The 23,886-nt window shown below is 42.4% G+C and overlaps 1 protein-coding gene across 1 annotated transcript in view; it reads left to right on the forward strand.

Moving 5' to 3' along the window:
- The window catches only part of LOC126194578 (toll-like receptor 2), a 121,895-nt gene that overhangs the window by 66,564 nt on the left and 31,445 nt on the right, over positions 1 to 23,886 (forward strand). Inside the window, exon 8 of the mRNA XM_049932786.1 lies at positions 2,553 to 2,746. Within this exon, the coding sequence (XP_049788743.1) occupies positions 2,553 to 2,746 (194 nt within the window). The remainder of the gene's footprint in view (positions 1 to 2,552; positions 2,747 to 23,886) is intronic.

The raw sequence follows: 23,886 nt of genomic DNA on the forward strand, positions 1-23,886 counted from the left end.
ATTATACATTCCTTTGAGAAAAATTGCGACGCAGTTTGCGTGCACTAGCCGCCATTACTTTACTGTAGACAGTAGTCCACCTATTTCTCTACACAGTCGTCGCTCCGACTTAGACACTGTCATAGCGTTGTACCAACTTCCCAACATCCTCGTTGTAGAAGACAGCCGCCTGTTCTTTACGTCACTTCTTTACGCTAGTCTGCAGTTTGTTGTTTATACCAATGTAGTTTCCAAGTGAACAGAAATGAAACTCAGAGGGAGCTAAGTCCAGGCTGCACAGTGGGTGATCAAACACTTCCATAGAAAACATTGCAGGCGCAAGCTCGTTGTCCCCTCAGGGTAGGGCTGTGAATTGTCATCAAGAAGAAAATGCAAGATAGGCACGTTATGTGGGGTTGCATGAAAATAGGCGAAATCTCACAGTGGTCACCCATAGCTGGCAGGAGGCACTATTGTTCCAGGCATCTGTACATACTCGCTGTCTGCTCAGATCTGAAAAAGTCAAGTGACGCTGTCGAAGGGCATAACACTTACACTAACCAACACATCTGTGCAAAGCGTTATCGGATTTTTACTGCTATTTGGCGACCTATCGGACCTTACTTTCTAAATAGCTCTCGTATAGGCCCCTATGCAATAGGTCTATCTTGATAAGGAACAACGCTTCAGCTCTTGAAGAAAGACATTTAGAAGTGTACTGGAGGTATGAATTAAAAAACGTCTTCGGTCACAACTTTTCGTTTTTTATTAAGTGCACAATGCATTTCGTACCCTGTGGGAGCAAGTGTAATTTTTATTAATACATGCTTTATTTTTTCTCTTGAATAAGCTGAAATGCGTATTCTTGTCACGAAAAGGTTTGATGTTATGAATTTCGTAAGTCAAACGCGGAAAATATGTGCGAAATAGTGGAAAAGATGAACAGTGTAAACTTACCACATAATCCAAGAAAAGCGTTTTTAACGTTTTAGCACCAGCATACATTCTTTTATCGACCGTTTTCATACATGTCACATCATTCAAGAGGCACATTTGCATACACGTTTGTATTCACCGATGTTTTTGTACATGGTGTGGTCAAAGATGAATTTATTCAAAAGGTTCAAATGGCTCTAAGCACTATGGGACTTAAGATCTGAAGTCATCAGTCCCCTCGACTTAGAACTATTTAATCCTAACTAACCTAAGGACATCACACACATCCATGACCGAGGCAGGATTCGAACTTGCGACCGTAGCAGCAGCGCGGTTCCGGACTGAAGCGCCTAGAACCGCTCGGCCACAGCGGCCGGCGATGAATTTATTCGTAGTGCTAAACATATAATTATAAGACAATTCATATATGCAGCAACTTAAGAATACGTCTTTAAGATTACTGAAGTAACTGTGGCTTGCGAAATCTGTTTGTTCACTTGATATAGATTCTGATTTTTTGATTTTGTGCAGTTATATCTCCAGTTACTCTAACAGATGGAAGTGCGCATTGTTACAAGAACTTGTACCAAAAACAACAGAGCTCTCCTGCGAGCTGATCCACGTGCAATATTTCAAAAGCGTATGGATCCTTCTATAACTACATCTACATATACATCTGCATCTACATTTATATTCTGCAAGCCATGGAGGGTGCTTTGTGTACTGTCACTTCCCCGTTTTCCTGTTCTAGTCGCGTAGAGTTTGTGAGAAATATAATTGCTGGTAAGCCTTCGAGTGGGCTCCAATAGCTCTAACATTCATGTTCTACTTGGGAGACTCTTGTAGGATGTGTGCTCTTGGAACTTCAAAAGCAGACTGCAGAATGTCTGTCTTGCAGCATCGGACACATCCGAACTTACTACATGTACATATAATGAAATGTGCTGTGCCGCACGGGGTAGCCGCGCAGTCTAAGGCGCCTTGTCACGTATCGCGCGACTCCACCCGTGGTTAGAGTCCTCCCTCGGGCATGGGAGTGTGTGTTGTCCCTAGCGTAAGTTAGTTTAAGTTAGTTTAATTTGTGTTAAACCTAGGGACCGATGACCTCAGCAATTTGGTCCCATAGATCTTTAGCACAAATCTCCAAAAGAATCTGAAATGTACTGCTCTTATTTGGATTTTTCTGTATTTCTTCTATTTGGTACAGACCCCAGACTGACAAGATATACCCATTTGTTGGTCCAACGAGTGATTTATAAGTATCTTCAATGAAGAACTAAATTTCCTTCCAATGAATCTACCTGCCTTCACTGAATCTTACGTGGTCGTTCCACTTCAAATCGCTCTATATGCATATTCTTAGGTATTTTATTGAACATAACTTGTTCTTCTGGTGCAGATTTACATTTTATCACTGGTTTGATAGCTGTATTTACTTTGTGAATTTTCGGTATGGATGTACTTGAGCTGTTCTCAATTGTTATTAATATTTGTTATTATTGTATAAAAGCACATCTGAAGTTTCTTGAAGTAGTCACATGTTACTTTGGGATCGCCGGGTTCCGTGCCATTTTTAGTTTTACTACCATTAGCTTTGGCACTGCAGCAGAGAGGAGCAATTCCCGGGTTTGCAACAGGTTCGAGGCCACGAGATCGCCCTGGTGGGGAACCCTGGGGCGGCGCTGGGCCTGGAGTGGTCTGGAGGCTCGTACCCCAGCCCGTCCCTGCTGGTGGACCTGGGGGAGGACCTGCCGCTGGACTGCGACCCCTGCTCCCCGGCCAGCCGCGTCGCCCTGCAGCTGCGCTGCTGGCTGCTCCGCCAGATGTCCAAGTGAGTCAGCCCCTCCCAGTCTTGGGACCTCATTCAGTGTGCGGCTTGTGTAGTACGCTGCCACGAGTAGTGTTTCCTTTCGGGCACCAAGCTACAAGACAGCTACTTCTAGAGTGGTGTACAAGTTATAAATCAAGAGCGTGAGGCGTTCGGTGCAGATGGAGACGGAGACTACTTCGCGGCAGCTCCAGTGTGTACACTTGTTGTGCCACACTGCACGTCTACACTCAAATAAAAATCAACAGTACTTATGGAAGAGGGTTCCACAAAGCGCAGGCTGCAGACAGACAGATGCACTACAGAGAGTTGATAAAAAAATGGCAGCATCACAAATACAGCACACTACTACGCCTAGTAAGGCGTAGGAAACACTAACTAAACCAAAAATCAACGATACTTATTGAAGGTGCTCCGCTAAGAACTGGATACTGACAGATGCGCTACAGGGGGTGAAAAAAAAATGGAAACAGCAGAAACGCAACACATTACCACGTTTAATACGGTGTAGGGATACGGTTGGATTTTGACACAGCTTCCATTCGTCCCGAAAAGGACAGGTACAGTTCCTGTCTGGTTTACAAGAGAATCTTACACCATTCTTCCTGTAAAATAACGGCACGTTCAGGCAACGATGATGGAGGTGGATAGCGATCACTCCTTCCCAAAGCAGACAACTAGAACTCAATAATATTGAGATGTGACTGTGCTGGCCAGAAGAGTTACGGCAATTCACCCTCGTATTCACGAAACCAGTCCTGGGTGATAAAAGTTATCTGAACAGGTGCCCTATCAGCCCGGAACACAGGGTTACTACTGGGGAACAGATGTTGCACCCTGGGACGCACCTGATCAGCTAAATGGTCGTATAAACCTTGGCAAAAATGCGTCCTTGCAGAGTAACTATGGGCCTCTTGGATTAACACGATATAGCTGTCCAAATCATCACCGAATCCCCGCCATCTATCACGCTTAGGAAGTAAACTTGACCAAAAAAGACTGTGAAAAAAGACTCATCCGACCAAATAACTTTCTTCCGTCGTTCAAGAGCCCACGTTTTTGGACTCGCAACACGTTTTTCTTACGCGGCTTTGTGTTTTTTGGAGTTACAGCTTCCCCTGCAACTTCCTGCTTGTGGAGTTCCCTTTGTGTTGTTCTGGTGCTGCAGGAGCTCGCAGGGATCTTCGTCTATTCTCCTCTTATTCTTCGTTACAATCCTCTCCTGAGACCGTCACGATCACTCAACGCACTCTTTCGACCGCATTGTGACTTAGCAGATAATGTTTTTCCGGTTTCTCCGCACGTGATATAAATCTGCGACACGACGCCTTTCGAAACACAGAGCACTACGGCTCCGTTTGTTGCGAAAGTACCCACAATTTTCCCGCCTTCTAATTCACTTGTCTACGACCTAATGGGCTCACGACTTCACAAAACTCTGTTGTGAACACAACTGACATTTCCAACGCATTTAGGACATTGCCAAGGTGCCGTTCGTGGTCAACTACGACAGCGCAACCTGCAGGCTCAGCTAGCTTCTGAATTTATGTTGAAGCGTACATTTATCGCGGCGTTTCCGTATTTTTGTCCAGCAGATGCGACACTACTCGCTGGCATGCCGCATGATGCAGTGCCCCGTGTTACTCCACTCCTCCCCAACACCTGCTTTCTTGAGTACCCAACTGTTTCACTTACATTTACATACATACTCCGCAACCCACCATACGGTGCGTGGCGGAGGGTACCTCGTACCACAATTAGCATCTTCTCTCCCTGTTCCACTCCCAAACAGAACGAGGGAAAAATGACTGCCTATATCCCTCTGTACGAGCCCTAATCTCTCTTATCTTATCTTTGTGGTCTTTCCGAGAAATATAAGTTGGCGGCAGTAAAATTGTACTGCAGTCAGCCTCAAATGCTGGTTCTCTAAATTTCCTCAGTAGCGATTCACGAAAAGAACGCTTCCTTTCCTCCAGAGACTCCCACCCGAGTTCCTGAAGCATTTCCGTAACACTCGCGTGATGATCAAACCTACCAGTAACAAATCTAGCAGCCCACCTCTGAATTGCTTCTATGTCCTCCCTCAATCCGACCTGATAGGGATCCCAAACGCTCGAGCAATACTCAAGAATAGGGCGTTTCAAGGCTGGTGTAGGCGATACAACGCATTCAGTGTAAAATCAGACATTAAAATAGTTGTCGGTGAATCTTCCGGGTTGCAAAGAAGTGATCCATGAAATTTTCTTGTTCCTGCCGTTTCATTCATAGCTGCAGGGACGCCATCAGAAGTTCACTTTGTTCGGACGCCTCAGACGTCGGACAGCGGCCTAAGCACCGTGGACAGGGAACGTGGCTCCTGGTTTCTCCTTTTCTCTAAAAATAGTCACCATGACTATATGTTTCGATGGCTTTACTACAAAGCCTTTGATAACAGTTTGTACTTCAGATGAAATTTTACTTTCGGCATATGTCATTTCTTAGTCTCCCGACTGAAGAGCATGTTATATTTTTGTTTTCAACAAACTACAGTTCGATAGTTTAACCTTTGAGAAGGATTCCTTCTTCTTGGTATGTGCTTGGCAGACAGAAACCTGCGATTGTCTACCACAGGCAAATTCAGTACATGGATATGCGTCGCCCTCCTGTTGTATTTGCTAACAGCAAATGTGCAAATGGGTGCCTATGGCATGATATCTAAAGTGCACATCCAGTGTATCCAGTGCATCCAGTGCACATCCAATACGGAAAGCAATAAGCGTATCTCACGCCCATTCGAGATCCACACTGTGTTGGACCATACCGCGTCTCCCTTATGTAACGTTACGTCTGCAAATGTGAAAGTGCTTTGTGGTAAAGACGAGGCAGCTACAGCTGTGCAATTGCCACTCTGCGAGAGAAAAAAAGTAATTCTGTTGTAACTCAGCCGGAAAATGGAAGTGTGGTGAGGGCATACAGATTCCGAGTGAAGGTCGTAGCGTCCGACAGTGGAACATTTGTTTCTATGACTAAATGCTCATGTTCATCGGTAGGAATTCACTGTGTTGAGTTAGAAGTAATATTCAGCCATCTGCGAAATTCAACGTAAATTATTCACTACAACATTTAAAACTGAGTTAATAATCATGTTTTGCGTCTTTTATTAGAAGTAGAAAAATATTATTTTTTTCCCTCCTGTGTTGGAACAATTACAACTGTACTTTGTCACTGCAACGGGAAACCCGTTCTTAGACGAAAAAGTAACGCGGCACTTTAGCGGCACTATAACTAAAGTTAACGGTAACATTAATATAAGTTTCGTACACAGTCCAAATGTTCAGGTGTGTGTGAAATCTTATGGGACTTAACTGCTAAGGTCATCAGTCCCTAAGCTTACACACTACTTAACCTAAATTATCCTAAGGACAAACACACACACACACACCCATGCCAGAGGGAGGACTCGAAACTCCGCCGGAATCAGCCGCACAGTCCGAGCGGCTTCGTACACAGTAATTTTTTGCACAGTGAAGCGAAGTTCATCTAATCTTCGACTTCACTAAGGGAACAGGAGCACCACGTGAGTATCATTCCGATTATTCTTCTCATCACTGGTAGGCCTACTCCAAATGGATGATCCCATTTACGGTACGTAGTGTGTAAAGCTGCTCATTTAAAAAAGACGAAATAATTAATCCATGAAATGGTAGATACAAGCAACAATTTTATTTCCCCAGAAAACTGAAACGATGAACAGACTATTGAATAATTTACCAAAAGTAACATAATTCATTACATTGATATATACCGTGAAGAGAGCGTCCTGTAAATCAATGGTAACAAAAACGAAATCTTTGGGAACATAGCTCTAAGAAAAACAGTAATCAATTAATGTTATACCTCACTTAATAAACAAAAGTCATGAGCACTGCAGTTTGCACGTCAGCATGGACGGACCTGCTCCACATCGGCGATTCCTACAGTTATCAATGAATATAGATATGATGAGAGCTCTTAGAAGATAGAAACCGGTCATCTAAAAAATAAAAGTTAACAACTTAATGCGATCACGCCTCTGTTTGTTAAATAAGTTTAGGATACATCGATACAATGGAACGAGTTGTAAGTTACCTTTTTCCCTAAACAGTTGGGTCTGAAGTGTTGATAAAAGAACGTCGAATAATGAAAGATTTCTGAGTAATATAAAATAAATATGTGTAAAACAATAACCGGCATTCTCAAAAATAAGTAATATATTTATAGATATATATTTTTACTGTTGCTGAAATTATTCCAACTCCTTGCTCTGCAACGTTATCGAAGCTTTCGTGTGTGAGCAATGTCGTATTGAGTAGGGGACATCATCCTCTAATTTTTATGCTATGTGTAACAAAAAGTTCCAAATTTTCAGAATACACTCCTCACACACAAACGGGAACAGAACGTACGTGCACTACACGTCATAGGCTTTCTCACATAAAAGTTCGAAATGCCTTTTCTATTATGTTCACCGTCAATTTCTTGGTTTTCCTGTTTGCTGTATTTCGTATGTCGCGTTCTGTCACATGCCCAAGCTACCAATAGCGATTTGATGTAGCCTGCATGGCGTAATAAGGACGTTGATTACATTGTTGTTCTGTTGTGTTTCCCCTGACTAACCTTTACAACGAAATCGAAAGGGAGTAGAGCCTCCTTGGTTATTTAGAGTTAATACTGGGGAATAGAGAAGAATCTTTTGACAGGATCACTGTGTTTTTGGAGGTCCTGCTTGCCCTACAATTTGCTGCTGCTGGAACTTTGTGTTGTATTGGTGCTAACAGGGCTGGCATTCACTTTAGAAGCTGTCGTCCTACTACTTTTCGTCACAGTCCTTTTCAGTGACCGTCTGTCACGATCATCCGACACGCTCTTTCGTCGCGTTGTGACTCAGCGCGTGTTGTGTTCCAATTTCTCTGCATGTAGTATAAATCTTCGACGTGGTGCCTTTTGAAACACCAAACACATCGGCTTCTTTGGTTACGGAGGCACCCACCATATGAGCACCAACAATTTGCCCACGATAGAATTCACTTAGCTCCGACTAATAAACTAATACTAATAAACTAATTCACAAGAGACAAATAGTATGCAGCTATTTCTTCCTAATAGTAACTGAAATAACACGGTTATTTGAGACACAAACAGTCTGTCTCTCTTCACCACTATTCAGTGGAAAATATATACACACACATCAAAAACACTTTTGCATCTCCACGGTTCCGATAGTTCGGGAACATGTACAGAAAACTGGAATAGAGGTCAACATAAACATCAATTTCGCTCTTTTATTGCTCATGAAAACCACACATTGCATGTTGAGCCATGGCGCCATTGAGTTAATAGACTGTTCCGTCTGGCTCCATTGGCTCAAGGGTGGTGTCGCCTATATATATATATATATATATATATATATATATATATATATATATATAAGACTCGCTGGCCTGAGAGGCGGAGGCATGAAGTTTGGGGATTGGCGGCAGCGTCGCGACAAGAGGTAGTCACGAAGTCCGAGAGACTGTGTCCAGCACAGTAGCAAACACTGCTGTTTCACCCTATAACGGGTGGGCTGCAGGTCCGGCCTTCTTCTAATTATTGTCATATTGTTTGCTGTTTTGATTCCTTTTGCAAAAGCATATTCACCTTTTTAAGGTCAAAAGAGTTTTTCAAATTCGTTTGTAAAAAAAAGTATGGTTATAGATTGTTAAATAAACAGGTTGTGTCAAAAGAAAGTTATATTGGTGGGACGTCCCTTCCGCGTTTTCCTTAATTCCAGTAAGTATCCACGTTTCACATGTTGTACCACCATACAGCGAGACCTTCAGATGTTGTGGTCCAGATTGCTGTACACACCGATACCTCTAATACTCAATAGATCGTCCTCTTACACTGATGCATGGCTGATTCGTCGTGACATACTACCTACAAATTCATCAAGGAACTGTTGGTTCAGATTGTCCAACTCCCCAACGGCGTAGATCCGTCAGAGTGGTCTTCCATAAGCAGTCCTTTTAAATCTATCCCAGGCATATTCGATAGGGTTCATGTCTGAAGAACATGCTGGCCACTCTAGTCAAGCGATGTCGTTATCCTGGAGGAAGTCACTTACAAGATGTGCATGATGGGGACGCGAATTGTCTTCCATTAAGACGAATGCCTCGCCTGTATGCTGCCGACATGGTTGCACTATTGGTCGGAGGATGGCATTCACGTATCGTACAGCCGTTACGGCGCCTTCCATGACCACCAGCGGCGTACTTCGGCCCCACATAATGCCACCCCAAAACAGCAGGGAACCTCGACCTTACTGCACTCACTGGAAGGTGTATCTAAGGCGTTCAGCCTGACCGGGTTGCCTTCAAATACGTCTCCGACCATTGGCTGGTTGAAGGCATATACAGCACCCATCAGTGAAGAGAACGTGATGCCAATACAGAGCGGTCCATTCAGCATGTTGTTGGGCCCATCTGTATCGCGCTGCATGGTGTCGTGGTTGCAAAGATGGACCACGCCATGGACGTTGGGGGCGAAGTTGCGCGTCATGCAGCCTATTGCGCACAGTTTGAGTAGTAACACTACGTCATGTGGCTGCACGAAAAGCATTATGCAACATGGTGGCGTTGCTGTCAGTGTTCCTCCGAGCCATAATCCGTAGGTAGCGGTCATCCACTGCAGTAGTAGCCCTTGGACGCCCTGAGCGAGGCAAATGCGAACAACATCGCTTTGGTTCACTCAGAGACGCCTGGACACTTCCCTTGTTGAGAGCCCTTCCTGGCACAGTAACAATGTGGACGCGATCGAACCACGGTACTGACTGGCTAGGCATGGTTGAGTTACACACAACACGAGCCGTACACCTCCTCCCTGTTGGATGACTGGAACTGATAGGCTATCGGACCCCTTCCGTCTAATGAGCGCTGCTGGCTGATGGTTGCTTACATCTCTGGACGGGTTTAGTGACATCTCTGAATAATAAAAGGGACGGTGTCTGTGATACAATATCCACAGTCAACATCTGTCTTCAGGAGTTCTGGGAAATTTTTTTGATGTGTCTTTATAAAAGACACTAGTAAAATTGTTACACATCTATCTCTTGCAGTTTCGTCGTCTGAGTAATACTGTTTGCTCTTGGATGAAATCCTACTGCTCCATCTGTAGTGGCTGCTCTCAAGCAGTGTTGCTAGCTCCTTCTGGATAGTTCTTTGGTATTCCGCCATTGAGCTGCCCTATTGCTCTCCGCTACTGCTTGTAACTCTGTTACTCCATTACTGATTCGACGCTCACCATGGCTGTCTCTTTATACTCTTTTCAAGAGCTTTTGTCCATTCGGATCTGGTTACATATGACCTGTTCTGGAACATTGCGTCCCCATATGATGGTCTTAATTTTCAATCTATTGGTCAAGATTCGGAAATGTGTTATTCCTATCATGCGTTAGGCCTTGTCGTGGCATCTCCTTGGCATGTTTGGCAAGTGTTAACCACACGCTGTAGCCTTGGAAGACCATTCTGTGAATTTAGGTTTGCCTTGCCTTTGTGTCGCGAGGGGGCACACACGTGGGCGTCTGCCAAGAAGTGCATTGGAAGTGTTCCAGTTATACTGTGATGTTAAACTAAAATATTCCCCAGTCATACATGTGGTCTCCGTGACGCTATATTTCATCAAGGAAACACAAGACCACATGCCCAATCCAGAGGGTGTTCGACAGTTACAATGGTGAGCATGATCTCCAAACCTCTCACCCGCTGACAACACCTGGCCATGGCTTGTTGAGAGAGTTGCACACCACTGCTTGGCAGTAGCTGCTGCTACAACTGATGAATTCTGGTACAGGGTTGAAGTAGTGTGGATTTGCAGTTTGATGGGACTGTATTCCACATGTTTCAGTTGTCAATTAAATGAAATAAATTCGATTCTTACTGGGACTGGATACCTTTTGTCTAACATAGGTCTAACACTTTAGGCACTTGATGTTCCAAAGTGTTTACTTTGCTTATCCTCTGTGGCCAAAGACCATGCAGTGAATATCTTCTTGCAAAACTTGGAATTCACGTTGCAGGTAATCTCAAACAGTGTTCAGAGTTCAGATTTCACTGACACTATGAAATTTTCATGTATTCGTAGTCTTTTCACTGCAGAGGTCGGATATTACTGAATTCGGCATACTTCGTAAGTTGTCATTTCATCATTGTTAACTGCCACCTCAATTGCTCTTCCTACCTCTTCCCCTTCGACAATATACGAATCGTACATGCTCAACTGTACACCAGTGTTCCAGATTAAATTTTGAATTATTTCCCAGATTATTTTTAAAGTACACTGTCAGGCCATTGAATGAACTTACCATTTTGCTAAATACGGTGTATTTAGTTTCTCTGCCCCATTACAACTATCAACAGCACGAACACAACGTTGCACTCGACATGATAATGTGCTTCATAACGGTAATGCATCTAGTACCTGAGGTGTGAAACTTTCTAGTGCACATTGAAGCTGAATGAAATAATTTTGTGATTAACAGACAGTAGTGAGGAGAACGGGGAGTGGGGGGAAAAGGGCAGAAGTAATGCCAGATAGAACATAGCGTGCCACATGCCCATGCGATCGACGTAAATCATGTATGGCTAAGAATTTTTAACATTGTGCAGCCCTGTCAGCAACTGTGATTATTGAACATGTAACATGTCAGCCTCAGTTGCAAATAGAAACCAAATTTTACCCAGGTGTCAGCCAAAAGAATTTGGCCTTCTTCAGAAGCGAGTGACACTAAAGTAGTGTATGTCGAAGTTTGGCCATGTCAGACATAAAACTGTAGCACCGTAAGAACCAGCAATAATCTACATTACTTGGCCTTGTCTCAGTCTAGTCAACCCCTTAAAATTTTCTGTTTCTCCTACAGGTGTCTTGATACGACATAAAGTTTCATCTGGATTAATTTGATTAGCTTTGATGATATTTAAAATTCTCTCATTATATTTAGAAGTGTCAGCTGGTGTATGCTATCGTAGGCCTTTTTGAAATCTACAAATAATATGTGTACATCTGCATGGAATTCCCACGCTTTTTCAGTTATCTGTCTTAGAGTGAAAAGATGATTTAGTGTGGATCTATTTCTGCGGAAACCGCACTGTTAGTCACCAATTAATTCTTCAGTAATTGGGATCAGTCTGTTTAAGAGGCACTTCGATAGGATTTTATAAGTAACATCCAGTAAAGCAATTCCTCTATAGTTTTCGCACACAAGGGGATCATTCTTCTTAACTATGGGGCTATAATTTCGATTTTCCAGTCTGCAGGTATGGTTTATGTCTTCCAAATTGTTTTATTAAAGATTGTAGCTCTACTTCCAGTTGTCGTACTCCATTCTTTAATAACTCAGCGTGTATCTGGTCTTCACCACAAGCCTTGTTATTCTTAAATTTCATTATGGTTTGTTGTATTTCATTTACTGATGGGGTGGTAACTTGCGCATCGACTGTATCAGGTTCTTCAGATTTAAAGTAAGACTGTGGTTCATTGCAGGTGAATAATTGTGACAAGTATGTCTTCCACGTTTTTGGGTGTCACTGTTTTTGGTCAGTATTTTCCCATGCTGATCCTTTATAAACTGTTCTCTTTTAGTAGATTTACCCAAAGATTATTCAATATTTTGATATATCTGCCTTGCTCTGTGGTGCTTAAAATCATCCTCTGCTTCTTTCATCATATTGTCCCAGTACTCCAATTTCTCTTGTCTTAGGGTTAGTTGTGTTTCCTGGCGAATTTTGTAATGTCTTTCCATCAGTATCATATCTTTCATTTCTGTAATCCACACTTTTCTCGCATTTCTTCTCTCCTCAACTATTTCTTGGCACTTTTTGTTAGACCAAATTCTGTTGGGTCGTTTCCTTTTTCCTATAACTTTGGAAGACGCCTCCTGAATAATGTCCTTCAGGGGTCTCCATCTGCTTTCGACATCTTGTTGTTCCCTGTTGGACATTGTTGGTTTTGGTAGGTTGCTTTTCATTTCTTTGGTAAAGTTTTCTTTTGAAGATTCTTCAGCCAGATTTCCTAGGTTATATCTAGTAATTTCCGCTCTATTTCCATTTATTTTCCTTTTTAATTTTATTTTAATTTTTGACATGATTAACGCATGGTCTGTGTCACAATAGGCGCCCATAAAGGTTCTAATATCTTTAATTCTGTTGTAATCTTTTTTGGATAGCCACATGGTCAATCTGATTCACTACTTCTCCATAAGGTGATATCCATGTCCCTAAGTGAATGTGTTTGTGTTGAAATTTTGTGGTGCTTAGGGTGAGATCATTTGTTATTGCAAAGTTTATAAGTCGAAACCCATTATCAGAACTTTTCTCGTGTAAGCTGAAATTGCCAATGGTTTGCAAATTTCCTCTTTTTCTGCTTTGGCATTAAAATCTCCTAAGGCTACTTTTACATTATGTCTACTTATTGAGTTGTATGTGTGGGCCAATTGACTGAAGAATTCTTCTTTCATACCATTATCCTTATCTTCTGTGGGTGCATGGGCATTTAGAAATGTAATATCTAACCACTGAACCTGAACTGCGATGTATGATATTCGATTAGTCACATGTTTGAATTCCTTTATCGAGTCATTTATTGATTTGTGAATGTGGAATCCAGTTCCAAACTCATGGCGTTAGCCGCAATCTCCATGCATTATAGTCCGTCTCCTGTTTTCAGTGAGCCAGTTCCTTGCCATCTTACTTATAGGAAAGCAACCAGTTGTACCCTGCATTTCTGTACTTAATTTATTAGCATTTGGGCATTTCTAGGGCGGTAGAGACTTCTGATTTTCCAAGAACCAAAAGAGAATCCCTTGTAGCTTTGCCAACTTTTGTTCCAGTATATTCTGTCCTGTTACCGAGGCATGCATTGAGTATCCTCACCGGTCAGCATCTTTACGTAAGTAGGTTGGTAGCTCTCAGCACAAACCTCAACTTCAAGGATCAGGAGTCTTGATTTTGAGGAGTTCTACCAGTAAGAGCGTTGCCTTCACCACGGCTTGGCGAGCCTCTTCCGCCCATGCTAGTTTTGGTCCACCCAAGGTATTTTATTTCTCCCGTACCCTCCATATCTGGAGAGCTTTCTTCCATCCGCCACCTGGGGAGGCGTCTGATGGGGAAATAGCAAAGCCCACACAATAGTCCCTCAACAATAGCATTACTAAATTACAAAACTAAAATATAATTAATGAATTTAAAAGCAGTTAATGTAGGACACAGAGATACAAAACAAACATTTACGTACTTTGTGAACATCAGCGAAGTGGCTCATGCAGATGCATCTTTTGCCACCAGCGTGGTACGTTTCCTTTCATCTAACCGCCACTACTTGGTTGGGCCTTTCTGTTTCCTGTGTACACATGTAACTGGTACTTACCAAATCTGAAGTTCATCTGAGACAGAGACACTATGTGATACGCCTCTGCTGGCCAGCAAGAAGCAGAAAAATTCACGTGAGGTCCAATGACACGATTAGAACCGGAGTTAGGTAAATGTGATTTAATACCAGAATTGCACTATAACCCAGTCTCCACATCAATGAGCTGTGGACTTTCTACTCGCATCAAAATATACGCGCTAACCCGACGGGCAAAAATCATCAATGCCATCTCAATGCCATCTGCTCCGTTACGAGTGTTCTGTAATGGTTAATGGATCACAAGGCCCCATACTTACATGGGGCCACGGCCAGTAAGTGTGCGGCAAAACACAGTGACAACAAGCAGTCAGTTCAGAGCAGCAAGTTACCTTCAGTACGGAATTACTCAGACTGCTAACCGCATAAGATTCCCTTGACTCGGTCGATCCCTACTATAGAACGGGAAACTTCTCCATTCTACCACGTCCCATCAAAGCAACATATCATCATGTCCATGTTACATAGGTCTTGTTCCCCTCTGGAGAAAATGACTCAAAATCCCCACAGACTTAACCACAGTGACCACTGCAAACTTCCACGTCGTTTACAGGACACCGATTGCCCTAGCCGAACTTGTTACACACCCGTTCCGGTACGTCCTACCCCACAAACAGCCTGCGCTTGCTTGTTATCGCTTCGCGGTCCCCCATGTAACAACCGTCCCAGCCGTTGGCGTCACCCTCCCGGCGATGCACGACACGCAGCCCATCGACCGCCATAGATGGGCAAAGACGTGGCTCTGAGCACTATGGGACTAAACATCTATGGTCATCAGTCCCCTAGAATTTAGAACTGCTTAAACCTAACTAACCTAAGGACATCACACAACACCCAGCCATCACGAGGCAGAGAAAATCCCTGACCCCGCCGGGAATCGAACCCGGGAACCCGGGCGTGGGAAACGAGAACGCTACCGCACGACCACGAGATGCGTGGCAAAGACGTGCAAACCGGCACAAGTTAACCCCCTTCTATTCCACCACATCCTCTCTTCCACGCTTCCGAGAGATCACACAATAATACCACAGTGTCAGAGTTTTGGGCTTATCAGGGGCTCGTTTCTTCACCTGGGAAAGATGAGAACACATGTCCCTTCCCTCGCTGGCGTCAAGTAGTAAGTCACGAAGGTAGGCCTGAGATCGCACGCTCGCTCAACTCAGCAGATATTCTACGCTTCTACACTTTTTAACTCGTATCTAGGTGTGTACATACAAATGAAAATTGTATCTTATACTGGAATACACAATTATGGGGTCTTACTGTTGTTAGTCCTATAATAATCGGAAGTCCATAGGCGTACTTATAATTTGTTACAGCTGTACTGGGCTACAATAAGATTAAAATCATGCAAAAATGATTAGCAGTTGTATAAGGTGCCACTTCCTGTATGAAATGAGGTCTGTTAAGCAGAAAAGACTAAATACCATAAACAAGCTGTTATAGCATTTATATCGAGTTTAATAATGAATAAAAAAATAGGAGTGCGGGTAAGCTACTACAAACAGCATAGTGAACGCATTATTGTGGCCAAAATAGACACGAAGCCCATGCCTACTACAGTAGTACAAGTTTATATGCCAACTAGCTCTGCAGATGAAGAAATTGATGAAATGTATGATGAGATAAAAGAAATTATTCAAGTAGTGAAGGGAGACGAAAATTTAATAGTCATGGGTGCCTGGAATTCGAGAGTAGGTAAAGGGAGAGAAGGAAACGTAATAGGTGAATATGGATTGGGGCTAAGAAATGAAAGAGGAAGCCGCCTGATAGAATTTTGCACAGAGCATAACTTAATCATAGTTAACACTCGGTTCAAGAATCATAAAAGAAGGTTGTATATATGGAAGAATCCTGGAGATACTAGAAGGTATCGGATAGATTATATAATGGTAAGACAGAGATTTGGGAACCAGATTTTAAATTGTAAGACATTTCCAGGGGCAGATGTGGACTCTGACCACAATCTGTAGATTAAAACTGAAGAAACTGCAAAAAGGTGGGAATTTAAGGAGATGGGACCTGGATAAACAGACTAAACCAGAGGTTGTACAGAGTTTCAGGGAGAGCATAAGGGAACAATTGACAGTAATGGGGGAAAGAAATACAGTAGAAGAAGAATGGGTAGCTCTGAGGGATGAAGTAGTGAAGGCAGCAGAGGATCAAGTAGGTAAAAAGACGAGGGCTAGTAGAAAACCTTGGGTAACAGAAGAAATATTGAATTTAATTGATGAAAGGAGGAAATATAAAAACGCAGTAAATGAAGCAGGCAAAAAGGAATACAAACGTCTCAAAAATGAGATCGACAGGAAGTGCAAAATGGCTAAGCAGGGATGGCTAGGGGACAACTGTAAGGATGTAGAGGCACATATCACTAGGGGTAAGATAGACACTGCCTACAGGAAAAGAGAACCATCACCTGTATGAATACCAAGAGCTCAGATGGAAACCCAGTTCTAAGCAAAGAAGGGAAAGCAGAAAGGTGGAAGGAGTATATAGAGGGTCTATACAAGGGCGACGTACTTGAGGACAATATTATGGAAATGGAAGAGGATGTAGATGAGGATGAAACGGGAGATACGATACTGCGTGAAGAGTTTGACGGAGCACTGAAAGACCTGAGTCGAAACAAGGCCCCGGGAGTAGACAATATTCCATTGGAACTACTGACGGACTTGGGAGAGCCAGTCCTGACAAAACTCTACCATCTGGTGAGTAAGATGTATGAGACAGGCGAAATACCCTCAGACTTCAAGAAGAATATAATAATTCCAATCCGGTACAAAGAAAGCAGGTGTTGGCAGATGTGAAAATTACCGAACTATCAGTTTAATAAGTCACAGCTGCAAAATACTAAAGCGAATTCTTTACAGACGAATGGAAAAACTGGTAGACGCCGACCTCGGTGAAGATCAGTTTGGATTCTGCAGAAATGTTGGAGCACGTGAGGTAATACTGACCCTACGACTTATTTTAGAAGCTAGATTAAGAAAAGGCAAACCTATGTTTCTAGCATTTGCAAACTTAGAGGAAGCTTTTGACAATGTGGACTGGAATACTCTCTTTCAAATTCTGAAGGTGGCAGGGGTAAAATACAGGAAGCAAAAGGCTATTTACAATTTGTACAGAAACCAGATGGCAGTTATAAGAGTCGAGGGGCATGAAAGGGAAGCAGTGGTTGGGAAGGGAGTGAGACAGGGTTGTAGCCTCTCCCCGATGTTATTCAATCTGTATATTGAGCAAGCAGTAAAGGAAACAAAAGAAAAATTCGGAGTTGGTATTAAATTGCATGTAGAATAAATAAAAACGCTGAGGTTCGCCGATGACATTGTAATTCTGTCAGAGACAGCAAAGTACTTGGAAGTGCAGTTGAACGGAATGGACAGTGTCTTGAAAGGAGGATATAAGATGAACATCAACAAAAGCAAAACGAGGATAATGGAATGTAGTCAAATTAAGTCGGGTGATGCTGAGGCAATTAGATTAGAAAATGAAACATTTAAAGTAGTAAAGGAGTTTTGCTGTTTGGGGAGCAAAATAACTGATGATGGTCGAAGTAGAGACGATATAAAATGTAGACTGGCAATGGCAAGGAAAGCATTTCTAAAGAAGAGAAATTTGTTAACATCGAGTATAGATTTAAGTGTCAGTAAGTCTTTTCTGAAAGTATTTATATGGAGTGTAGCCATGTATGGAAGTGAAACATGGACGATAAATATTTTAGACAAGAAGAGAATAGGTTTCGATATGTGGTGCTACAGAAGAATGCTGAAGATTAGATAGGTAGATCACATAACTAATGAGGAGGTATTGAATAGAATTGGGGAGTAGAGGAGTTTGTGGCACAACTTGACAAGAAGAAGGGACCGGTTGGTAGGACATGTTCTGAGGCATTAAAGGATCACAAATTTAGTATTGGAGGGCAGCGTGGAGGGTAAAAATCGTAGAGGGAGACCAAGAGATGAATGCACTAAGCAGATTCAGAAGGATGTAGGTTGCAGTAAGTACTGGGAGATGAAGAAGCTTGCACAGGATGGAGTAGCATGGAGAGCTGCATCAAACCAGTCTCAGGACTGAAGACAGCAGCAACAACAACAACAATCGAGTATTTATCTTAAATGAAATGTTGTTGTAATATTGATCTGTGAGACTTCTTAATAGCAGATTCCAGTAGGAGATACAGTTCTGGTAGGTACGTACACTCCCAGCTGCGAGTTAACAAGTGTAGAAACGTAGTTTGTCTTCTGAATTGAGCGAACGAGTGAGCGAATTCAGTCCTACTTTCGTGACGTAAGCGCCGCAGCCTGTCTTTCTCGTAGGCCTCGCTCATGACTAGGAGCGCTGGGTCGCTACTTTTACAAGCGAGAATAATACAGAAGTTTTTTACGGCACAAACAATTTGAAATACGTTGGAATAATGTTCCTTCCCATAGCGGATCTGAGGCAGAATTTATAACGCTTAGACCAACCGAACAGAGAAAGGAACAAACTATTTTCTGTAGACTACCACATCTGGGTGTAGTATCCGAAAAAACTGTTCGACTTATGAGACCAAAACATTATTCCAGTGTATTTTACATTTTCGAATCTAGGCATAAAATTCAGACACAAGGAATGAAGCTATGGTAAATAAAAATAATGAAGCGGTTGTATACTATACTGCTTTCCAGGTAATGATTGCCCTATGAAATATTTAGGACAAACCGTTAGGTCATTTCGAATAAGGTTTCAGGAAGGCCTTGACTTAAATAACACACGGTCATCATTAACAGCGCACGTACGGCAAGAGGGGACCTTCACAATATTTTTAGGCATAAGTACCCAAAAAGCACAGTTCACTTTGAATAACAAATCGGACTTAAAGCACCATAGCGTTCTGGCTAATTTTGGTTGCTTGTATGATTAGGTATTAGTAAGAATAAAACTGTGTATTATTCTCGCTTGTAAAGGTAGGAACCCAGCGCTCCTAGCCATGAATATAGGACGTCACACTGCCCACATTGATAGCTTCCATTACGTCAGCTGGTTTCTCTTTGTCTTTCGTGAGGGTCGCTTTTACTTTGCCCAACACCGCGTTACCCTGCTGTCACACCGGTAAGACACTGACACCTGATATATTCCACATAGTAATTTGCATGTGCCGTGACTAATCATATTGACAGTGACAAATTTTTTATCGCCAATCTGGTCCCGTTTTAAGACCTTTTAGCTTCTGCTCAGTATGAAATATTTTCTGTTTTCTTCACAGATACAGGTAAATTTTAAAGAATGGAGCACTTATTCTTTACGTTTCGCTCGCCATAGTATTAATGATATTGACTGAACAGTAAATTTTGACGGGGATCGATGGGTAAGCCTATGATATTTTAAGATTGTGATTATATATTTTAAAAATTCGTTATTAATTTTAACCTCCACAGGCCGGCCGTGGTGGCCGATCGGTTCTAGGCGCTCCAGTCCGGAACCGCGCTGCTGCTACGGTCGCAGGTTCGAATCCTGCCTCGGGCATGGTTGTTTGTGATGTCCTTAGGTTTAAGCAGTTCTATGTCTGGGGAACTGATGACCTCAGAAGTTGAGTCCCATAGTGCTCAGAGCCATTTGAACCATTTCTTTAACTTCCACAAAATGTGATAACACTGCACTTTGCTTTTTTGCACCTGTTGATGTGGCTTTAGCCAGAGAAACCGGTTGTTCTGATAAACAAGATTTACAAGCTGTTAGCGGAATTCTTCCTAACATCATTATAACTCTTAGTTTCAACCACATGCGCTTGATGTATGTCCCGTTTGGTGTTCCTCCATTGTCCATCCAACTGCCTTACCGGCAACGGATCATCTAATGACCACAAGCTGCACAAGTTAGTCACCACTTTGAATTCGAAGATTAATTCGGAGGGAGTATTCCCATGCTTAGCGGTATTAAATGAAAGCATGAACCAAGACTACGTGCAGTCCTGGCCTTTGCCGTGGTACGCAACTACCGCAAACAGTGAGCTTCCGATTTACACGTTCCACATACGAAGGATTTGGACAGTAAGGTGTAGTGATAATATACTTGATCACCATATCCTTAAAAAAAATATTTAAAATCATATGACGTAAATGGCAATGCATTATCCACTGCCAACGTTGACCGGACCAAACACTGCAAAATCATCCTTCAAACCACAGAGAACTGCGTGAGAGTTTGCCTCTTTCGTCGGGGTAGAGGAGGTAAATCTACAAAATACCTCAACGTAAATAAAGATATTCCCTTCCTTTGTTTTCTTGAGATGTCTGCCAAAGTCGACGAAGGTCGTACGGAATATCGTGTCTTTCGGCATGACCCCATTTTCTGTGCCGGCTTGCTCTCCGCACAAATCTGGCAGGCTGCAGTATGGTTTCTTATATCGGTATCCATATTTTCCCAGATAAACTTTCCCAGATTTTTCTACGAGTTTTATATACTCCCGTGTGCCCCTCTGGTGACTCATTGAAATATTTAAACATGTATGGAACCAGAGCCTGAGGAGCTACCACCATAGGCTTTCAGCATAATAGCATAACACTCCCTTTTTCATAATGTATGGCTTCTGAATATCTTCCTTTTTAACCATATTTGTGATATCAATCAATTTCTGATCTTGTGTCTGAAATTCCACAATATCCTTAAATAAGTCTGGTGTATCATTTAATATAAAATTAAGTAACTGCGGTTCTTCTTAGGAGTTCCGTGAATCAAACATTCTACCTAAGGTATCCACAATAATGTTTGTCTCTTCCTCTTATATTTACTATAGCAAAGAAAAATTAGTCTACTTGGTGTCCATCGCACTATGTTTACGAGGTTTGACCAGCACCCAACTAAGAGCCTGTTGTCTGTATCCGGTTTAAAGCGGGCGTGTTCTTGGTAGTTTCCGAACTTTTCTAATCCTTACAGTACTGCCAGCGCTTCCACTTCGTAAACGGAACATGTTTTTTTGCAATTCGTTAAGCGCCCTCGATGCATAACCTATGGGTTGCCTCAATTCAGCACTTTCCTCGAGCAAATCCGCTCTCACTCCCTGCATGAATGCATCAGTCTGAAGGATAAATTGGCTATTAAAATCTGGCCTTGCCAAATCCAATGCCGTACTCAGTGCTTGCATAATACTTTCGAGTACCGGTTGTTGGTGTTCCCTCCACTTAAATTTGCACTCTTTGCGCCTTACACTATCTAGTGGAGCAGTCTTTTGAGCGAAGTTGCCAATAAGTTTTCGAGAAAAATTCGCCATGCCGACGAAGCCAGCATTGGCCTTTACGTTAGTGGGTGTCGAAAATTCTAGTATGGGTTGCACCCTCTGGGTATCAATAACCACGCCATCAGCTGACACAGTGTGACCCAAGAATTGCATGCTACTGTATGTCTGCTTCAATTTCTTAGGATTCATAGTTAATTCACCTTTCGTCAACCTTGTACAAACTTCCTTCAAATACTGTCCATGTTCCTCAAGGATCGGCTAGGTAGTGGCACAGATATCTGAATTTTATGGCTCCAAAAAATTGACTCATTAATTGGGATAGAACAACCGCCGCAGTCGCTAGCCCAAATGGTACACGTACCCATAGATATTTTAGTCGTAGAAAGTTCAGTTACCGTCTCCGACTCATTGGCCAACGGGATCTGGTTATATGCTTGGTTAAGAACTAACTTTGTGAAAATCGTGGCTCTCTTGAACCACACTAAACTGGAATGTGTATCCAATAAAGGAGTGACCTAATTATGATCTGTTTATTCAGTTCACAGTAGTCCACCACAGGCTAGGTCTACACTGGCAATCGGACTTGGCTACTAGAAATATAGGGATTCCATATGGTGAATTAGATGGTCTGACAACATCCTTTTCAATATCGATTTCCCCACATGCCCATTCCTCCTTTGGTGTCCTGCCTGCCTCAATGAATTAAAATCTCGTGATATGTGTTCCGTTATTTTGAATCTAAGCCAACTCATATTGCTTTCTGTATTATAATATTGTGAGCTTCGGTTATCACAATCTTTTGGTGTACCCACTGTTCCAATATCCGTCTTCTCCAACAAGTTGTACACTTCACAGCTCTCTCTGCTACCACGGAAATTATTCCCTGCTGCCTCAACCCGTCTGTTTCTATCGTGCCCCTTCTTCTGTTCGGTCATTTCCACACATTCCTTCATTCGCTGACTCTGCGCACAATGTCCTTACTTTGTGCCTTCTCGGTTCAATTAGTTTCCAATATCCTTCGATAACTCCACAGCTCAGTCACTTTGATTTTATTTTGTTCTGGCTTCTTCATTGTCCTTCATTCGCTACGATACAATGCTTTTCTACCAAAATACGTATTTCACTCCTAATAATTTTTTCATAATGTGGGGCCACAGTCATAATACACTTCTTTAAAGTCAGTATCGCCATTTGATTATTTTTTATTTGCAGTGTTACATTAACACGATCATGATTTCGGTTTCAAATTGTCATTATCAAGTGTTTTAATGTTATAGTGTCTAAGATGGCATACTGTCGTATCTAAAATACTCTACATTGTGTCTAATAGTGTATTTTAAATACGACAGTATGCCATCTTAGGCACTGTAAAACATTAAAACACTTGATAATGGCACTTTGAAGCCGAAATCATGATCGTGTAAATGTAACACTGCAAATAAAAAACAGTCAAATGGTGGTACTGACTTTAAAGAAATAACTCACTTCTGCTTCCCCATCCTTCGTCCACCATGCTTTATTTTAATACCAAATTAGCAAAATTTCTCCACTTCGTCTATTTATTGGTTACCACTTTTGGGGTCAGGTTTATCGCTAATCTCATTTTTTCTGCTCCTGATTGATTTCGCCTTTCTTTGGTTTATAATGAATCCATATTCTGTTCTCATTAGATAGGTGTCTGCAATTCTCTCAGTTTCGCTGAAGATAGCGATGTCATCACTGAACCTTACCGTACCAGATGGTATGGTAAGACAATAAACATATCCACTCCATGCAGTGGTTCACGGAGCGCAAACTTGGCGCGTGCCTGATTCGCAGTAGTATGGGTATTGAGACACACACCAACATGGAGGCAGGAGATGAGGTACTGGCGTAGGTAAAGCTATGAGGAGCTATCATCGTGACTTGGGGTAGTTCAGTCAGTGGAGTACTTGCCGCAAAAGGCAAAGGTACCGAGTTCGAATCTTGGGCTGGCACAAGGTTTTAACCTGTCTGGAAGTTTCATACCAACACGAGGTGTGTCCGTGCCGTGGGTGAACACACGGCAAGAACCACACAGCTCAGTGAGCTGATCTCTTAAATGAGCCTCGCTTTGCGAGTAAAAAATAAAAAAATCGGATACACTCTCGAGTGGCCACGCTGCCTTGAACGCCACACTGACTTACGCTTCTGGTGCCTTGTACAGTAACGCGTTTGTTACAAATCCGTCACGGCTGCCTCTATTTCAAGCCTGAGCTACCGAGGCCGCACTGAAAGTGCGTGAATTTGTTGACATCTAAAATTGGCAATGCATTCATCACACAGTGGCGGTAGATATACGTCACAATATACATATGCTCACTATAAAAAGTCAGATCAGTCTCCAGAATGAATCAGCCTTTGCAAAAACAGACATAATGTCTGATTGGATACCGCAAGCACTGTTTACACAATGTTACTTACAAACGATCGAAAATAAAGGGCAATT

The sequence above is a fragment of the Schistocerca nitens genome, chromosome 1 (assembly GCF_023898315.1).
Source record: "Schistocerca nitens isolate TAMUIC-IGC-003100 chromosome 1, iqSchNite1.1, whole genome shotgun sequence".
In the NCBI taxonomy this organism is placed as follows: Eukaryota; Metazoa; Arthropoda; class Insecta; order Orthoptera; family Acrididae; genus Schistocerca; species Schistocerca nitens.